The following is a 21883-nucleotide window of genomic DNA, read 5'->3' on the forward strand; positions in this document are numbered from 1 at the left end:
GGTAAGTCCATGCCGCACCCGCGGTAGAAGACGGCGGTGCCGGCGGTGGAAGCTTCTTCCCCCCGGGTCCTCCACAAGGGATCCCGGGGCTGTAGACGCCGCACCAGCTGGAGTTCTGCAGACTGCGGCTTCAGACTGCTGGCTGCCGTGAGCCAGCGTAACGGAGCGCTCCCCTCCAGCGAGGTCTCACCCGCTCCGCGCCGAGAGTCCACGCTGCGCCCGCCGCTGAAGCTCCGGGCGCGTCTCCGGGAAAGTCCGCACCGATCCTTGCTGTTAGGCCACGGGGGAGGCGACCTGAAAAAGTCGCCTCTCCATGGAAGAGGCGGCCGAAACGGTTTCCCCCCTTACCCCCCCACACCACCCCCCACACATAACACACAAAGAAACATTAAAAACAGACTTTTAAACATACTAAAAAAATAAAAAAAGTTGGGGAAAATCGGACACGCTGCCGACAGGCTGCTGCCGGTGCAGCGCCCCCTTTCAAGAAGTTAAACCAGACAGGACCTTCACAGTGAATGGCAGAACACTGGGGAGAGTTGTAGAGCAGAAGGATCTCCAAGTGCAGGTACATTGGTCCTTGAAAGTGACATCACAGGTAGATATGGTGGTAAATACGTATTTTGGTACATTAACCTTCATCAATCAAAGTACTGAGTATTGAAAGTGGGACATTATGGTATAGTTGTATAAGACACTGGGGCAGCCACATTTGGAGTACAATTCAGTTTAGGTCACCCTGCTATTGGAAGGATGTCATTAAGCTGGAAAGGCCGACAAGATTTAGTCAGGATTTGAGGGCCTGAACTACAGGGAGCGGTTAGGCAGGTGAGGACTTTCCACCTTAATTGCAGGAGGCCGAGGGATGATCTTACAGAGGTGTATAAGAATAGAATATCATGAGAAAAATAGATAGGGTGAATGCACAGACTTTTACCCAAGGTAGGAGAAACTGAAACCAGAGGACATAGGGATATGGTGAGGGGAAAGATTTAATAGGAATAGGAACCCTCCCCCTCCGCCCGTCTCCCCCACTCTCACCCCCCCCTCTCCCCCTGTGTGTTTGTGACGCCGCAGGCCCCCTCCACCTCTCCTCCCTCTCTAGCCGCGCCTGCGCAGTTGGGGGTTATGCATGAGTGGATAGGGCGGGGGATGGGGTAAAAGGAGCGAATGAATATATATAAATATAATATCAAGGGGGGGTTAGTGTGTGTATGACGCCGAAGGCCCCCCCCTCTCCCCCCGCAAATTATATATAATTGCCTTTATGAGAAATAAGGTAAAGAGAACAAGACTGTTCTGCAAAATTCCCGAGTACAGTTTTTGGTTTTAAACAAATCTATTCTTTGATGAAACTGCCAGGATATTTCTTCCAAGTCCCCATTTTGCCAGAGAAACATAAACACAACCATCTGAATTTATTGAAAGGAGGAGAAATACAATAGCGAAAGCAGCTAATCCCTCACCCTTTCACATCAGTTGTCAAATTTATGGCACCTTGACTAAAAGCAAATGGACATACCAAATGGCGACGTTCTGAAATTGGAGCTGTGAAGATGGTTTAGTTTAACTATACCAAATTCTCATTTATCACTTGTATATGGTTGCAATTTAGAATTGATTAATCCAGTAAATTAGGAGTAACTCAACTGGACAGGCAGCATCTCTGGAGAGTAGGAATGGGTGACGTTTCGGGTCGAGACCCTTCAGTCCAACTCCAACATTTTGTGTCTACCTTTGATTTAAACCAGCATCTGTAGTTCTTTCCTACACAATCTAATAAGTTGTATGGTCGCTGAATAAAATCAACCTTAAATTATACATCAATTGTTAATCTGGCTCAAAACAAATTTTAGTTTGTTAAATACTTCATTTAGATAACCCCACTATTACAGACAGATCTCATTCCACTCTCTGGCTATTGAGAAGACCAAACCCATTTTATTGTTGCAAGACAGTTCCATAGAAACAAAAAAATTAAGGAACACTCCAAAATTAGAGCAACTGGAATCTTTATATTGCTATTATTTTACAAAATACCACACAAATCATCTTTTTTAATCTCAGCTGCAGGTGATCATTTTGATATTCCTGCCTAGTCTTCCTTATTTTACTTTGAGCATACAAAATACTGTCATTTAGGATGGAGCTCCAGAAAACCCTTCACCCACTCCCCTCTGCATTGTCATTTCTCGAAGAGGTTTTAACATTTTCCTTTGAAGGATGCATACAAGCAGTTGTGAACAATGGGATTAGATGAATTACAGAGTGCAAGTTTAATACAAAAATCAATTCTAACACAGGACATCCTTGTGATTGAGGCAGTGCAGCGTAGGTTCACGAGATTGATCCCTGGGATGGCGGGACTGTCAATGAGGAAAGATTGAAAAGACTAGGCTTGTATTCACTGGAGTTTAGAAGGATGAGGGGGATCTTATAGAAACATATAAAATTATAAAAGGACTAGACAAGCTAGATGCAGGAAAAATTTTCCCAATGTTGGGCAAGTCCAGAACCAGGGGCCACAGTCTTAGAATAAAGGCTTTTTAAGACTGAGGTGAGAAAAATCTTTTTCACCCAGAGAGTTGTGAATTTGTGGAATTCCCTGCCACAGAGGGCAGTGGAGGCCAAGTCACTGGATGGATTTAAGAGAGAGTTAGATAGAGCTCTAGGGGCTAGTGGAATCAAGAGATAAGGGGAGAAGGCAGGCACGGGTTATTGATTTGGGACGATCAGCCATGATCACAATGAATGGTGGTGCTGGCTCGAATGGCTGAATGGCCTCCTCCTGCACCTATTTTCTATGTTTCTATGACATGAGCCATGTTGATTTTCCATTTATTGATCAGTGCCAGTGGGATATTAAAGCCATTTCAAATTTTATATCCCAAGAAAATAACTAAATATTAAATAATACTCAATAACTCATTTCCATTATTAGGTATATTTGGTCCAATCTTGAATCTGCAGCTAACTAAAGCATTGTCAAATAGTAATACACAAATTGTTCAGTGTTAGTTGGGTTGGTTTACATCTCAATTTCAATGCCCCATATATGTTCACATCATGAGAAATAAGATAAAAGAAAAAGAGCGATACAAGGGAAACTGCAGAAAAAGAGGGGGTGGGGAGGAGGGATGGGAGGGAAATAGGCAGAAACAGATAGATTAAGCAGGGAGGAAAACATTTTAAAAGAAAATGAACAAAATTATGAATTTGGTAGATGAGCTATATCACACACACACACATACTGTTCCCCCGCAACGCTGATTACACTGCGAGAGACATAACGGAAGTTGGGACGGGTTTCCCAAAATACAGGGCTCTCACTTTACATTTTTTCACTGTTGTCAGCCGGGCAACCTTGGCAGCTTTTTAGGTTGCCAAATGACAGTTTAGGTCGTCATTTAAGACGGTTTGCATGACGCGTGCGATAATGTGCTCGGACGAAGTGTGTAGTTACCAGTCGGAATTATGCTCAATGAAGCATTCACATGTTATTTCTGCTTCAAATAAAGTCACACACTAAACATATTCACCAATCAAGACATGATATATCCCACAATGACATGCAGCAAAAGTATAAGACAGTACCTCAACTCTTTTTACACATTAATGCAATTTCTATTATTTCTTTCCACTTCCAAACTAAAATGTGGTTGGATTATTCAGTGTATGATCAACCTGTGTCAATAAATCCTGGACCATGATAACATATATGCTTAACCATACACACTACAGATTGATGCAAGCATGTTTTCTGTGAAGGACAGAAAATTACCATGACATGGCCATAGCATGGGTCGTTATTGCTATTGGTACAGAAACACTCTCGCTTCCCACATAATTTATCCACAACAAAATATACAGGTTGCAAGGAAATTTCTATAGGCATTCAATGATAATAGCTGTTAAAACCGACTATACCCATCTGACAGGTTAAACATTACACTAACTGACAAGAGATGGCCAAAGGACATAACTGCAGCAAATGTTGGTAATATGTTTAAAGGTGTCAAAACGCCACATTACCGGACATTCAGATTAGATGTACGTGTTGTGAACAGCAATGAGGATACCCAGTTTGTACACGCCAGATTTAAAAAAAATTATTGATAAACGCTGTTTAGATCATTCCCTCTTCAGAATTAACGTTAAAATTTCAACTGAAATATCTCCTGACCAAATTTGTGATGTATATGATCGACTGTAGAAGTAAAACCAGGATAAATCCAACGTATAGTTGTGAATGTTGCTCATTAAATAACTACAGTACTGATACTCCATATTAAGAGCATTAATTTGCGTTAAAATGAATTCTGTAATAATGTAGCAGTGACAATCGAACACTGCGGTTTTAATGTTTCCCGTGTTCACAATTTAATTAATCCATCTTTATGGACTAAAACAAATAATAACATTGGGAATTAAAACACATTTGATTGCATTCCGTTATCAAACATACTCTGAGGTAAAATTGTGAGGGGAGAGCACGGGGGATGTCAGTGGTGTTGAATGGGGGGGTTCAGTATGGGATGGATGGGGGTAGACAAAAGTGCTGGAGCGGGTGAGGCAGCATCTATGGAGCAGCATCTATGGAGCGAAGGAAATAGGCAAAGTTTCGAGTCGAGACCCTTCTTCAGACTGTTCCCCCCCATTCTTCTTGAATGGGAGGATCAGTACAGGATGGATGGGGGGGGGGGGATCAGCGCAGGATGAATGGGGGGGGGGGGGTTAGGTCAGTATAGTGTGGATCGGAGGGTCTGTGCAGGATGAATGGGGGATCACTACAAGATGAATGAGGGGATGGTACAAACCAGTATCTGCGTGCCAAGCCGGGCAAAATGACTTGGCGTTTTGGTTGCCCGGCGGCACTTTGGGTGGTCAGTGGCACCCGGGCAACCGCTAATTTCGAGCCCTGAAATGGCAGACGTTTCGCTCTGTTGCGTACTACACGTCAGTCCATTGGATTTTGCAGGAGTGGACCATCTTGCTCTGCACTATGATCTTTGCATAAAACAGCAGCAGAGTGGAAGAGCAGAAGGATTTAAGGATGTTTACCTTCCCACCCCCTACATGCGCACACTCATAGCAGTGGTAGTCTCAGACTCATTCTCTAAAATAATGAAGGTAAAAGCCAGACATGAACTACGAGCCAATGGAGCCAGAAGTGGGAAGTGTAGATAGGCTAAACAGCTTTCTTTTTTGTCTGACATTGGTATAATTGTCCGCAAAGCAGCCTCTTGTGCTGTAATTGTCTATAACTACCGTAATGTGAAAAGTAGGAATTGTATTTGTGTTTGTATTTCGAGCACCTCCATGAGGTTTGTTGTTAGGACATTGGATTATTTATCTTCTACCATGGTGTGAATGTAAGACGATATTTGTGCTCTTTTGTATTTAACTAATAACATTGTCTTGCTTTAATGCCTTTCCTTGTCTTTTCAAGTGGGAGGATAGATATGTATACAAAAACCTTTTCCAAGGATGAACTATTTAAAATGCTTCAACATTGTAGCTTCAGTACAAAAACTCACATAAAAAATAAATATATAAGGAATGCCATCTGGTGCACTGCCAGTTAGCCTTGATTCATGAGTATGAAGGGATGCTTCTATTACTTTGTATAATTTAATGCAATGCTGTCAAGAATACATAATATTTAAAATAAATCATGTCAGAAGCAACAACAGAGGGGAGCTCAAAGCTGTATATAAAAGTTTTTTAAGTGCAACACAATTACTGCAGCTGTTCTTTTTTTTAGCATAGTATGCAAATTTAATTAGAGCAGAAATTATAAAGAAGCTATGTGCATTTATGTACCCATTTCAGTTTAAGTGAATAAACTATAGTGAGAGAATATAGGTAGACAAAAGTGCTGTAGAAACTCAGTGGGTGCGGCAGCATATATGGAGCGAAGGAAATAGGCAACGTTTTGGGCCGAAACCCTTCTTCAGACTGAGAGAATATAGCATGGGATTGCCATTATGAATAAGAACACTTACAGAAAATATGGAGAGCAAATTAATGCAGCAATTACAAGCAAAGCAAAACTGCAGATTTTTAACATCTGGAAAATGTTTGGTCTTTTGAAGATGTTCTTGTGTACTTTCAAATGATGTGTCGTATTCTGCAACAAATTCAGTCTATTCATCTTGAATTAAAATACAGAATGATATTTACCGTATTTTGGGGTAGAGTTTCTTACAGTGATTGCTGTAAACTCAACATTAGTTTTACTTATTGTCTGATTTTGATATATCAAATATGTGTGGACTATCAATATATCAATAGACAATAGGTACAGGAGTAGGCCATTCGGCCCTTCGAACCAGCAATGTGGAATTCTCTGCCTCAGAGGGCGGCGGAGGTGGGTTCTCTCGATGCTTTCAAGAGAGAGCTAAATAGGGCTCTTAAAAATAGCGGAGTCGGGGGAGATGGGAAGAAGGCAGGAACGGGGTACTGTTTGGGGATGATCAGCCATGATCACATTGAATGGCGGTGCTAGCTCGAAGGGCCGAATGGCCTACTCCTGCACCTATTGTCTATTGATCATGGCTGATCATCCACAATCGGTACCCCGTTCCTGCCTTCTCCCCATATCCCCTGACTCCGCTGACTCTTGAAACTGCTTATCTGATAATATCACATTGTACAACCAGGCGATGCACAATTTGTCCTTTGTCTAGGCTGGAAGCATGTTGTTTTATTCAGACCGGAGGTCAAAAATGCCAAGTGCTTGGCTGACTCAATTTACAGTAAACATTTGAATCCAGGTTTCACTTTGCATTTTCTAGCTCATTCTTTGCAAATGGGGAAGTGTGAGTATGTGTTCTGTCTGTACTGGTATTCTCAATGTTTTGATTTTGTTCATCTCTCTTTGGAAATACAGAAGTTATTTTCCTTTTAAAATTCCGAAAACAAGAATCAAAGTGAAATTATTCAGCTGGATATAGCCAGAATTTTTTGGCTCCACTAGGATACCCATATCTCTCAAACCTGGTGGGCCCTGCAATAAATTCCAGTAAATAACTTAAGTGGTTGCTGCTTTTTAAAATAAACTTTTTTTTAACTTTTCTACTTAATTTGAGGCTTGTATGATAAGGATTGTTGGAAAGTGGAAATCTGACTCAATATTTCTGTTTCAAGGCAAATTTGAAGAAAAAGAAGACCGTGTGCCAAAGCTTGAGCAGCTCAACAGCCTGGGCTTCATGAGCAGCCTGCACCTGGTGCTGAACAAACGAGATCTGCTCCAAATGGAACTTTTGTTGCTTGAGACTTTCAACTGGAACCTTTGCATGCCCACTGCTGCACACTTCATCGACTACTACCTCTCAGGCTCAGTCCACGAGAGTGACCTCCACAACGGTTGGCCGCTTACCTCTGTTGCCAAAACCAAAGCCTTCATGGAAAAATATGCCCATTATTTTTTAGAAGTGTCTCTTCAAGGTATGTTTAGGAAATAAAACTGAATGTTGTGATCTGTTGTATTAATGCTGGAGTGCCATTTGCTGCTCACCTCCAGCTTCTCTGAAGTCTGAAGCGCAAACAGAACTTACATAATATCCCATCCAAGTGACGGGTTTACGTTGCAATCTACCTTGCTCTCCAAATGGCATTGGTTTATGATTGGTTATGGTTCTGTAGGAATTGGGTGATCTTTCATACCACTTCCTAATAGTCATTCATCTTGTGAGATGCAAGTAGTATGTTCTTCAGGTTTTCACCTTCCATCAGTCTTGTAGAGGAGGAGGAAAAACATAACATGTGAGCCAAGCATTATCTCCACCTATGCACTTTGGAGGATATTAAATCCTGAATAGTGCTGAATGTAGGATCACAGCCACCATTTTAACTGAGTTCAGCCAAGCTCAGTTAATTTTGCTGAAGATCACAAATCAGTTCTGAGGTGATTAGGAGACATGGTCCATACTGCATATTGCAATTTTTAGAATTATGAGCCTCTAGGTCATCAGCATTCCTTTCTGTTGCACAAGCAATGCAGAATAAAAAGTGCCTTGGATAGTATTTCAGAGTTGAAATAGCAGCCGGAGATCAGGAGATTTCAAATGATAGTTGTTGGATTGGTTGGGTCAATTTTTTTGTGTCAGTGCAGCAGCAGCTGGTGGATTGGTTGATCAAAGTTGTCAAATTGAGCAGCCATTGAAAAGAAGGGTGTGGCTGTTGAGGGCGAATACGAGGCTTTGGCTCGAGGTTGCAGCGACGAGGCTGAGCTGAGGGGGCAGGAGGTAAAGGTACAATCTGCTACTTGTGTGTGATTGTGCTTTTTCTCTGTTTTAGTGCAGTAGAGAGGGCAGGTAGAATTGAGCAATGTTCCTCTTGCAGGATGTGAGAAGTCGGAATCTGCTGGTGCCTTTGATGACTAACCTGTGGGAATTGTATCCAGGTGCAGCTTCTTACAGGCTGCATTAGGGAACTGGAGCTGCTGCAGGATGACATCAAGATCATCCAGGAGAATGAGAGCATAGATAGGAATTATAGCGAGGTGGTCACGTCTAATGTAAGGAAGAGAGTAAATGGGTTACACCAAGGAAAGGGAGTAGACAGAGTGCAGGTGACACGTGTGGTCATTCTCCTTTAAAACAGGGATACTCATTTGGATACTGTTGGGAGGGGGTGGCAGGGGATAACTGTCAGGGATTTGCTCTGAGGCACACTGGGGGAATTGCAATGTTTGGAAGAGCCATAGAGAAAGATGACTCATTTGCTAGTTAGGGAGAGAGAGGAGATTCTGTGGCAACAGTCAAGACTCCAGGATGCTGCTGCCTCCCTGATGCCAGGTCCACGAAGTCTTGGAGCGGTTGCACGAGAGAGTGTCCAAACAGAAGTTGTGCATTACATGGATAGGAAAAGGGATGAGGTACTGCAAAATGATTATAGGGAGTGAGGCAAAGTGGTTAAAAAGGAGGTCTGCAGAGTCGTGATCTCTGGATTACTCATGTGCCACGTGCTAGTGTGGGTAGAAATAGGAAGATAGGACAGATGAATGCATGGCTGAGGAGTTGGTGCAGGGGATGGGAATTCAGATTTTTGGACAATTGAGATCTCTTCTGGTGCAAGAAGCATGGATTGTACAAGAGGCAAGGGTTGCACTTGAACTGGAAGGGAACCAATATCTTTGCAGACAGGTTTACTCGTGCTACATGGTGGGTTTAAACTATTTTGGTAAGGGGTTGGGCTCCATTGCAGTTCTAAAGCAGGCTGGAAGTCAGTATGGATGGTGTTGAAAGAAAGTTCAGTTCATATGCAGGAGCACAGTAGGGAGTGAGGAAGGATTGTTGGATTGAATTGCATTTATTTTAGTGTGAGAGGTCTGACTGGTAAGGTGGATGAACATGGGGCATGGATAGGTATGTGCTACTGGGAAGTTGTAGCTGTTACAGAAACCTGCCTGAGAGGAAGGACTGGCAGCTTAAAGTTATAGGGTACAGGTGCTACAGGAGAGATAGAGGTGAGCGTAAAAGAGGAGGGGGTGGTGCTTTACTGATTAAGGTAACGAGAGAGAGAATATGGCCCTTCGGATATCAAAGTAATCATCACTGTGGAACCACAGGAGATGGGCAAGATCCTCAGTAGATATTCTTCCTCTTACATGGAGCACAACATGAAGAAGAGGGAACTTGGGGCAGTTAATGGAGATGTCTTGAGGACAAGCTGTATTATGATTGAGGTGGTGCGCGACGTCCTAAGGTGTATGAAGGTAGATAAATCTCCCGGGCCTGATCAGAATTGTCCACGGACACTGTGGGAAGCTAGAGTGGTTGAGATATGAATCGTCATCAGACATGTGTGAGGTGCCGGACGACTGGAGGGTGGCTAATGTTGTGCCTCTATTTAAGAAGGGCTGCATCGATCAGTAAGCTTAACATCTGAGGTAGGCAAGTTACTGGAGAGTATTCTGAGGGATAAGATATATCCATTTGGATAGACAGTGGCTGATTGGTGATAGTCAGCATGGTTTTGCACGTGGGAGATGGTGTGTTATGAATCAGAGTTTTTTGAAGGTAACCAAAAAGGTTGATGAGGGCAAACCCACAAATATTGTGTAAATGGACCTCAAGGCATTTAATAAGGTTCTGCACGTCGGGCTGCTCTGGAAGGTTAGATTGCATGGGATCCAGGGAGAGCAAGCCGGCTAGATAGATGAGAATTGGCTTCATGGAAGGAAGCCGATGGTGATGGTGGAAGGTTGGTTTTCAGACTGGAGACCTGTGCCTAAGGGATTGCTGTTCGGCCCATTGCTGTTTGTGGTTCATATTAATCATTTTTATCTGAGAATATAGTGCATGCATAAGTAAGCTTGCAAATGACACAATAGTGGGTGGTATAGATAGCAAAGATGGTTATCAAAAATATAACAGGATCTTGATCAGTTGGCCAAATGAGCTAAAGAATGTTTAAAATTAATACAGATACAGTGCCCTCCACAATGTTTGGGACAAAGACTCATGATTTATTTATTTGCCTCTGTACTCCACAATTTGAGATTTGTAATAGAAAAAACCACATGGGGTTAAAGTGCCCATTGTCAGATTTTAATAAAGGCCATTTTTATACATTTTGGTTTCACCATGTTGAAATTACAGCAGTATTTATACATAATTCTCCCATTTCAGGGCACCATAATGTTTGGGACACAGCAATGTAATGTAAATGAAAGTATTTTGTTGCATATCCTTTGCATGCAATGTTTGCTTGAAGTATGTGATTCATGGACATCACCAGTTGCTGGGTGTCTTCTCTGGTGATGCTCTGCCAGGCATGTATTGCAGCCATCTTTAGCTTATGCTTGTTTTGGGGGCTAGTCCCTTTCAGTTTTCTCTTTGGGATATAATAGGCATGCTCAATTGGGTTCAGATCGGGTGATTGACTTGGCCACTCAAGAATTGACCATTTTTTAGCTTTGAAAATCTCCTTTGTTGCTTTAGCAGTGTGTTTGGGATCATTGGTAGACAAAAGTGCTGGAGAAACTCAGCAGGTGCCGCAGCATCTATGGAGCGAAGGAAATAGGCAACGTTTCGGGCCGAAACCCTGGGATAATTGTCTTGCTGTAGAATGAAACGCCGGCCAATGAGTTTTGAGGCATTTGTTTGAACTTGAGCAGATAGGATGTGTCTATACACTTCAGAATTCATAAAGCTACTACCATCAGCAGTTGTATCATCAATGAAGATAAGTGAGCCAGTACCTTCAGCAGCCATACATGCCCAGGCCATAACACCCCCACCACTGTGTTTCACAGATAAGGTGGTATGCTTTGGATCTTGGGCAGTTCCTTCTCTCCTCCATACTTTGCTCTTGCCATCACTCTGATATAATTTAATCTTCATCTCATCTGTCCACATGACCTTTTTCCAGAACTGTGGATGCTCTTTTAAGTACTTCTTGGCAAACTGTTACCTGGCCATCCATTTTTTGCGGCTAACCAGTGGTTTGCATCTTGCAGTGTAGCATCTATATTTCTGTTCATGAAGTCTTCTGCGGACAGTGGTCATTGACAAATCCATACCTAACTCCTGAAGAGTGTTTCTGATCTGTCTGACAGGTGTCTGGGAATTTTTCTTTATTAAAGAGAGAATTCTTCTGACATCAGCTGTGGAGGTCTTCCTTGGCTTGCCAGTCCCTTTGCGATTAGTAAGCTTACCAGTGCTCTCTTTCTTCTTAATGATGTTCCAAACAGTTGATTTTGGTAAGCCGAAGGTTTGGTTGATGTCTCTAACAATTTTATTCTTGTTTCTGTCTCTTAATGGTTTCTTTGACTTTCATTGGCACAACTTTGATCCTTATGTTGATAAACAGCAATAAGAGTTTCCAAAGGTGATGGAAAGACTGGAGGAAAGACTAGGTTCTGAGAGCTCTTTTATACCTGCATTAAGGAGGCATTAAAACATTTCTGAGCAATTATAAACATCTGTGAAGCCATGAGTCCCAAACATTATGGTGCCCTGAAATGGGGGACTATGTATAAACACTGCTGTAATTTCTACACGGTGAAACCAAAATGTATAAAAAATGGCCTTTATTTGACAATGTGTACTTTAACCACATGTGATTTTTTTCGATTACAAATCTCAAATTGTGGAGTACAGAGGCAAATAAATAAATTATGGGTCTTTGTCCCAAACATAATGGAGGGCACTGTAAGTGTGAGGTGTTACATTTTTGGGTAGTCAAACCAGGGCAGGACCTTCACTGAATCGTAGGGCCCTGGGAAGTGTTGTCAAGCAGAGGGATGTAGGAGTGCAGGTGCATAGTTCCTTGAAAGTGGCAACACGGGTAGATAGGGTGATCACACACTGGCCTTCATCAGTCGGTACATATTTAGTATGGAAGTTGGGATGGTATGTTAGTTACAAGACATCAGTGAGGCAGCATTAGGAGTATTGTGTTCCATTTTCGTCGCCCTGCTTGAGGAAGGATATTGTTAAATTTGAAAGAGTGCAGAAAAGATTTACAAGGATTTTGCCAGGACTTAAGTGCCTAAGCTGTTGGGACAGGTTGGGCAGGCTAGAACCTTATTCTTTGGAGCGCAGGAGGATGAGAGGTTATTTTACAGAGGTATGCAAGATCATGAGGGGAATACATAGGGTAAATGCACAGTCTTTTACCCAGAGTAGGGGAATCAAGAACCAGGGGACATTGGTTTAAGGTGAGACAGGCAAGATTTAATAGAAACCTGAGGGGCAACTTTTTGCACACAGTGGGTTTTTGGGACAAGCTGCCAGATGAGGTAGTTGATGCAGGTTATATAACAACATTTAAAAGACATTTGGGCAGGTACATGGATAGGAAATGTTTAGAGTGATATATGCCAAATGAAGGTGTGATCAGCGCTGATGGGGCATCTTGAATGGCATTGGTAAGTTTGAAGAGCTGTTTCTATGTTGTATGACTACGATTAACTAATAAAACATTGAAACAATATTGCATTTGCATAAGTGCCACCTTACACTTGAGCCATCTGTCTCATGACCCCATGCTCACCACAGCATCCAAAGTGTGCTCTTCTAAACCAGCAGCACCACCAGCAAAACAATTCACTTGTTGATTTTAGTTGTAATTAGTTGAATTGTGGAGCACCTTGAGATAAATCCAAAACGTAAATAGCATCTATACAAGTTCAATTTTGTTCATTTGTTTGTCTTTTCTTCTTTTGAATAACTAGAGTTTTAGGCTTGAGTAAAAAATTAATATTCTTTCGGAGGAGTGGCAGGCCAATAGATCAATGAAACTTAATCACCGAATGTATGTCTGTAAATTGCAAATGTTGAAGAACTAGGAACTGATGGTGAACAAATTTGATGACCACAACGGAGACTAGATTGCCGACCGGATAATTTGGAATGAACAATTGGATCTCAAAATAATTAATATTTAATTAATGTATTTGTAGGTGAATGATAGAATCTGGAGAAATTAATGAGAATGTGGGAAGAATAAAATGGGTTTAGTATAAACTGCTGCTTGATAGTTGACATAGACTTAATGGGTCAACAGGCTTGTTTCTGTGCTCTATTTTGAAAACCAGAATTTACATTGAACTGGGATTATGAATTATGGAATTATTGTGATTAGTTCTTTCAGGTGATTGACATTGTGTACCACTCTTCATGTTGTAGATCACAACTTTCTGAGTTTTCGTCCATCACTGGTAGCTGCGGCCTGCATAACAGCATCCCGCATTTGTTTACACATCAGTCCATCTCTGACCACTCATCTTCACCTGCTGACTGGATATACGTGGGAGCACTTGACTCCATGTGTTGAGCTCATGCTGATGTAAGATGCATCTACTTTTTTCAAATTGAAAAGAAAAAGTTGTTTAAGAGCTTATGTTTTATCCTGACTAATTATGACTTTTGTGTCCTCCTTGAATTGATGTGATGTGAGAACTTTCTTCATTCTTTTTTGATATTACTTAAAGGACTCCTGCAGTAGTATAAACCATACAGAATCCTAGTCTTTAACGTTTAACAATTAAATAAAGTAAGAATATTTTGGAGAATGGCGTTAAATCTAATCTTGCATATTTAATATGATTTATTGTACACAATTGCTTTTGGGAGTGGGTATGTTATGTTCATCATCTTCACCATGTAACTTTTTTTACATTTAATCAATCAATCAATCAATCAATCAATCAATCAATCAATCAACATTTATTGTCATCTTGCAAGCAACAGTTGTACAGTGCAAAATGAAAAGATGTTTCCCAGGGAATACCGGAGCATCGCACATGAAATTTAAAACGTTTCACACATAATAACACTAAAAACAATCCAGTCCCTGATGGAACAGTATAAATAGTTAAAAGCAAGTTAAACAACAACGTTAAAATACAGTAAAACCAATCATAAAAATGTCCGGGGCAGCTGATTTGAGTGGCCAGTGCCAGTTATTAAAGTGGCCAGTGCCAGTTATTAAAGTGTCCGTGCCAAGCCGCAGAATCAGGTGACTGAGTACAGAGTGACTGTTTAGCAGCCTCACAGCCTGTGGCAGGAAGCTGTATAGCAGTCTTGTAGTCCAGGCTTTGATGCTGCGATATCTCTTGCCTGATGGCAGGAGATCCAGGTGTATGTGGAGGGGGTGCAGTTTGTCCTTAGCAATTCTCTGAGCTTTTTTCAGACAGCGGCTCTAGAACAGTTCTTGTACCGAGGGTAGGGAGATGTCAATGATCCTCTCTGCTCCCCTCACTACCCTCTGCAGAGCCTTCCTGAGCTGCGTCTGTATGGAAGATGCTTGATTAAAATTAAGGCTTCCATTATAATGCCTTGTATGTAAAAAGAACTTGCTGGAAAAAACTCAGCAAGTCAGTCCACATCCATAGGAACAGAAACAGTTAATATTTTGGGTTAAAAACTCAATGGACCATTTTCTGTATTTAATTTAGATTATCAGCATTTAGAGACAGAGTGCTACAGTGTGGAAACAGGCCTTCGGCCAACATTTTCCAGCTACACTAGGCCAACCTGCCTGTGCTTGGTCCATATCCCTCCAAGCCTGTCCTATCCATGTACCTGTCTAACTGTTTCTTAAACATCGGGATAATCCCAGCCTCAACTACCTCCTCTGGCAGCTTGTTCCGTACACTCACCACCCTTTGAATGCAAAAGTTACCCTTTAGATTCCTATTAAATGATTTCCCCTTGAACCTTTGTACTCTGGTCCTTGATTCCCCTACTCTGAGCAAGACTGTGCATCTACCCGATCTAATCATCTCATGATTTTATACAGCTCTATAAGATCCCCCTGATCTTCCTGCGCTCAAAGGAATAGAGACCCAGCCTACTCAACCTCTCCCTATAACTCACACCCTCTAATGCTGGCAACATCCTCGTAACCCTTTCAAGCTTGACAATATCATTCCTATAACATGGTGCCCAAAACCGAACAAAATATTCTCAATGCGGTCTCACCAATGTCGTATACAATTGCATCATGACCTCCCAACTTCTATACTCAATACTCTGACTAATAAAGACCAAATTGCCAAAAGCCTTTTTGACCACCTTATCAACCTGCGACTCGACCTTCAAGGGATCTCCTGCACTCCTAGATCCCTCTGTTCCACAACACTCCCCAGAGGCCTACCATTCACTGTGTAGGCCCTGCCCTGTTAGACGTTCCAAAATGCAACACCTCGCAGTTTTCTGTTATTAAATTCATCAACCATTCCTCAGCCCACCTGGCCTATCAATCCAGATCCTGCTGCAATCTTTCACAACCATCTTCACTATCTGCAAAACCACCCACTTTTGTATCATCAGCAAACTTGCAATTTTTTTTGGATTTTCCTGTTTCTTTTTCAATTTTATTCTATTAAATAGTAACGGAAAAGCAGAATAAGAATGATCATTCATAACTACATAATGCTCGACTCTAGCATCAGTTAAACATGCTTTATTAAGAATATAACTATATTGGAACAAGAAAAATACAGCCCATCATGCTATATTTACCAGAGCATCTGTGAATCATCTTATTTTGGACTTCACTTACATCTGTTGCTCCATTTTTAGGAATATTAGGATTTTCTTGTTAGTAAATCTTGCCCCAATCCAGTATTTTGACAGGTATTGTTTTTATTAAGAGTTACCTGCCTTCTCATCGCGAGAAGCTACCTGAACAGAGATTTTTAATTAAATTGGTCATTGTTGCCGCCAGCACTAATTTAAGTGAGTTGCTGTTGATGATTTCAAGTTTTGTATCGCTCATGATTCAAATAAGATTTTCCAGAACCAGGAATAATGCAATGCACAGCATTTTTATTTTCCATGATTGTTCTCTTTTAATGGCTAATATTATAATCTAAATACCGCTTCACACACTGAGGCTGTACTTGCATGTAGACATTTCAATAATAAAACATTATCTGAATTAATCTTTTCCTCTAATATACTGAAGCTTATTTTCATATTTTTAATGTCATTGCATATTTGGAATTTGTCATTGTCGGTATTTTACTCGCGGGGGGGGGGGGGGGGGGATAATTTCAGATAATTGGTTTTAATTAAATGTCTGCATGCAAGTACATTCTCCTTATGCGAACAGGAGTTATTTAGATGAGCTGAAATAATCTTAGCCATTAAAACACGAAAAAAACAGTAAATAAAATTGTTGTGCATTGGATTATTCTCGGTTCTGGGAAATCATTTGAATCTTTTGTGGTTAAGGTAATGGACTTATTTAGTCTGCAATGGAAAATCTGAGCAACAGTTTTACCCCTCTGGATTTTAATCATTTTTGTAAAGATCCATCAATCTTTGGGTGAAATCATTTGATTATATAACCAAGCATTTTTCTTAAACCCAGAATTACCAATGTGAAGAGTCCTGAGATTAATGGTTTGTGGCTTGCTGGACTATACAGGGTTAATTATTATAAATCACCAATGTAAAGCAATCAATTGCATCAAGTAAAAAAATAATGTGATATACTGTGTTAAAGACTTTTAATTTTCAGATTGTTACAAGGTCTCTTCGAACTAGCACTTTTGCTTGAATTCATAAATTCATTAGCATAAAGAAATCCAATTAATAGAAACCATTTTAATTAGAGAAAAATGAAATGAAATGAAACTTGATACCAAGGTATTTATCTAGCTGGAAGATAGTAGAAAAGTGTAAGTTACATTGGAGGTTGTGGGGAGACTTGATAGAAGTACAGTGCTCTCCATAATGTTTGGGACAAAGACCCATCATTTATTTATTTGCCTCTGTGCTTCACAATTTGAGATGTGTAATAGAAAAAAAATCACATGTGGTTAAAGTGCACATTGTCAGATTTTATTAAAGGGTATTTTTATAAATTTTGGTTTCACCATGTAGATTATACATCGTCCCCCCCCATTTCAGGGCACCATAATGTTTGGAACACATGGCTTCACAGGCATTTGTAATTGTTCAGCTCTGTTTTATTGCCTCCTTAATGCAGGTATAAGAGAGCTCTCAGCACTAGTCTTTCCTCCAGTCTTTCCATCACCTTTAGAAACTTTTATTGCTGTTTATCAACACGAGGACCTAAGTTGTGCCAATGAAAGTCAATTAAGCCATTATGAGACTGAGAAACAGTAATAAAACTCTTAGAGACATCAACCAAAACCTTTGGCTTACCGAAATCAACCTTTTGGAACATTAAGAAGAAAGAAAGCACTGGTGAATTTACTAATTGCAAAGGGACTAGCTGGCCAAGGAAGACCTCCACAGCTGATGACAGAAGAATTCTCTCTATAATAAAGAAAAAAAAACAATCACCTGTCCGACAGAGCAGAAACACTCTTCAGGAGTCAAGTGTGGATTTGTCAATGACCGCTGTCTGCAGAAGACTTCATGAACAGAAATACAGAGGCTACACTGCAAGATGCAAACCACTGGTTAGCCACAAAAATAGGATGGCCAGGTTACAGTTTGCCAAGAAGTACTTAAAAGAGCAACCATAGTAGTGGAAAAAGGTCATGTGGACAGATGAGACGAAGATTAACTTATAGCAGGGTGATGGCAAGAACAAAGTATGGAGGAGAGAAGGAACTGCCCAAGATCCAAAGCATTCTAATGTAGTGTCAGATTTTTATATCATTTCAAGGATTTAGTCCTTTAGTCACTATAATTGAAGACGGGATCAGAAGATGATACGCACCCACGAGCTCTCCATGAGACATTCAATGCTGTCGAAAGATGAATCTTCCGAACACACTCTTGATTAATAGTTTCTTTATTGTAGTACTAAAAACAGTAAGATATTCATACAAACTTCTTCTTGTATAAGTATATTTCAATGATACTTGTGGTCATGCTCATGCATGGTCGAAAGCTATGACCTCTTCCCCATTCTTCTTCAAACTAAACTAGCTCCTAGGGAGTCTGCGCCAGAATCCTAGCCGCAAACCACGCCCCAGACTACGTATAATTCCCACCCACATAATTACAGGCAGATAAAAATTTAAAGGTAACTGGTTATAGTTATAACATACTGAGTTAAGCTAAATGGCTACTACATACTAGTATTTAGTAGCCATTTTGTTCTGATTGTTACCCTAATTGTTCTGAATATATAACTAGACAATTACTAATATACATTATAAAAGGAGCTATAAAAGCTTAACATATATCAAAAAACAAAAAAATAATATGCATTATATATCAGCATTCAGACTTCTTTAGTGATTCTTCCATATTCACCTTCGCCTTCTATAAGCAAGCATAACTTGGTTATTGGTCTTATTAAAACATTATTCTTAGTCTGAAGTCGCACTGCGCGCACCAAACCCTTAACGTCAGGCATGATACCCAGTATATAGTCCAAAACTCAAAAGTCCAAAGTTTTGACAGCATGAAACTTCTTCCTCCATGTCCGATCAATTAATGGATATGTCGTAACAATAATGTTGAAATATGAAAGTCCTTCGAGAGAATAATAGGATGTTTAGCCTCTTCAGGCATTACCAGTTTATTTACACGACCACCCACTCTCAGAAGTCCGTCCAATACCGGATCCAGCTTTCCTCTTTGTTTTTCTGTCTTTGGCAGAAAGAAATAACCACGTTTTCCACTTTGAGGAGATCATCAAGATGTAAACCCTGTACGTCGTACGATGCCTTAAAAACTTTCATCTTCTTTTCAACCGAGCAAACAGCAATAACCTTGCTTTTGCTTTTTAGAAACCAAGCCATCACATTCACCATCTTCTTCCATGATGAAAAGTGGATAATTAAATCATTTATTGTGTTTGATGAATCTTTAGCAATAACGTTCACTGTGATGTTTTTAATTTCCGGATCATTAGCAGAGATTTCAAATCCCAGCTCAAGCTTTGGCCATTCTATGTCTGGCTTACAGAGAAACTCTGGTTCATTGATCCATCTCTTATCGCTTAAGATGCGATCTGCTGTTAGTCCTCTAGAAGCTTTATCCGCAGGATTTTCTTTTGTGTTAACATATTTCCACTGTGACACATTAGTAGCACCTCTTACGAAAGAGATTCTGTTCACTACAAATGTCAAGAAATGTTTGTTCTCATTATTAAACTATTTAAGCACTGTAGTACTATCAGTCCAAAAGATAGATTCTTCCAGTTGAAGCTGTAGTTCTTTTTGCAGCATTAGGTCAACTTTAACAGCTAAGTGCGGCAGTAAGTTCCATTCTGGGAATTGTCATTTGCTTCAATGGTGCCACTCTGGTTTTTCCCATTAAGAATGCAACATGTACTTCATTGTTATCATTTTCCAGTCTTAGATACAAAACAGTACCGTAGCCATTTTTACTTGCGTCTGAAAAGTGATGCAGCTGTGCATATCTGATTCGACCAAAGTTTATAGGTTTCATGCACCGGTCCACTTTGAATTCTGATATCTTTTTGGGATCTGCTAACCATTCTGTCCATCGGTGAGAAGAAGTTTGCGTTATACTCTCATCCCATCCAAATTTTTCCTTACTGAGATCCTGCAAAATTAACCTGGCTGACAGTGTAAATGGTGCAAGAAATCCCAAAGGGTCGTGGACAGAATCGAGATTCTGAACTTGAACACATCTGTTTCAACACACCAGTGCAGTCCCAATGCACTTTCCATTGGCAGATTGTCTTTGTCCAAATCCAACTCCCTGGTCTCCTTAGGTATACCATCTGGTAAAATGCTCTCCAAATCAACACGGCTGTTGCTGATCAACTTGGATAGCATGAATCCTCCCTTATTGCAGAGAGAAGTCAGATGTTTTACCATTTGAACTGCTTCCCCTTCCGAAGACATGGATTTTAAACAATCATCCACATAGAAATTGTTCTTCACAGTGTTTACCACTTCCCCTGGAAAGTAAGCTTTATTATCATCGGCAGTCTTTCTTATTTGCTTCGGTTTAACTACCTGTGGTTGAGATGGAGCTTTATCGACCATCCAATTACTCAGTGTTAGCTTAACAGGCGAGACCAATCTTCCTCTGGTGGCTGTAGATTTAATTCAGCTGCTGTTCCCCTTTGAGCAGTTCCTTTTCTCAAATAAGAGCTTATCCCATCAGATACTTTATCGCCACATCTTGAACCTTGACCCTCCAGTATCTCAATCTTCATCCTGGCTTCTTCCAACTTCATATCCAGTTCCAACTGTTCCTTCTCTCTTTAACTGCCTTCCTTGTTCCTCAACCTCTCTCTTTGCCTGTTCCGCAGGTGCCTCGGCCTGTTCCAACTGTCCTTCCTGTGCTTCAATCTCATGCTTTCTCGCCAAGGCGGAGGTTTGTAGCGAAAGAGCAGCCATAGTTGCTTCAGTTTCCATATGAACAGAAACTCTTGAAATTGAACTGGCTTCATATCCAGACTTGTGTCTTGATCTTCATGTAAAGACGTTTGAGATACTATCTTGTGGTGTTACTTCATGTTCGATTTCGACACCTTATGGCGTAGCATCCACTGCTGCAGCACACGCAGTTCTTTGATCAACGTCAGCTAACCATCTCTTCGCATCTTCCATAAAATCATCAAATATCTCCACCTTTTCTTTGAACCACTGAGTTTGTCTTTCACGTTCTTCCTGAGGCAGCTGTGAACTCATCAATGAGTTTTGCTTATCTCCAATCTCGTGACCAATGCTGAATAATTAGTCCAGATTAGATTGCACTGTCTTCACGTTCTCATCTGATTCCATTAGTTCCTTCTGGAATTCAATTAACTGTACCATCTTCTTCCATAACTTGTTTCTCTCCTTCTAGGTTTTTTTCCAGGTAGACTACTTCCCCCTTCTCAGTTCGCTTGGTCTCTCTCCTCTCATATCTTCTACCCACTGCTCCACCGCCTGGCTTACCTGTCGAAGATTCCATGACTCCCTCTGGTAGAGCTTCTTCTTCCTCCATGAATTAAACAGATCTTGGGAGACTGCAAAATCTGCTAATAAATAAACAGGACTTCTTCAGTCTGCTTCTGTCTTTACTGATAAACATTCGATAGTTGAGCATAAATCCATAACAATCGTTCATTCTGATGCAGTGTTCCATAAACACCCGAAAGAATCCAAAACAAAACTGGACTTTCAGAAAACATCCAATTATTTCGAAGGCCACGCACCTAGCTTTATCCAGGCTAGCTTCTTGGCTGCTTTCCAAAACTTTAGCAGAACTGGCTTCTATTATATCTCTCAGACCATACGTTTGCTCTTTTTTAATCACTTTAAAATGCGACAAATCAGTCTAACTTTTCACAGCATCTCGTTAAGAAGCTGTTCAAATTAAAGCGTTCCTGCTTTCAAATCTACAGCATAATACAATAGCTGTTCATTACTCACGCTCTCGATCAGTGAAGTTTTCAATCTTCAGATAAGTCGTGTGGCTGTGTCCATTAACCTACCGACAGGTAGGCTCTAAACCGGTCAAGCTGTAATCTC

General features: G+C 40.8%; 1 protein-coding gene across 1 annotated transcript in view; it reads left to right on the forward strand.

Moving 5' to 3' along the window:
• Positions 1-21883, forward strand: part of ccnjl (cyclin J like) — a 78124-nt gene that overhangs the window by 50352 nt on the left and 5889 nt on the right. The window contains exons 3-4 of the mRNA XM_033029653.1: positions 7150-7449; positions 13641-13800. Of these exons, the coding sequence (XP_032885544.1) occupies positions 7150-7449; positions 13641-13800 (460 nt within the window). The remainder of the gene's footprint in view (positions 1-7149; positions 7450-13640; positions 13801-21883) is intronic.

The sequence above is a fragment of the Amblyraja radiata genome, chromosome 11, assembly GCF_010909765.2.
Source record: "Amblyraja radiata isolate CabotCenter1 chromosome 11, sAmbRad1.1.pri, whole genome shotgun sequence".
In the NCBI taxonomy this organism is placed as follows: domain Eukaryota; kingdom Metazoa; phylum Chordata; class Chondrichthyes; order Rajiformes; family Rajidae; genus Amblyraja; species Amblyraja radiata.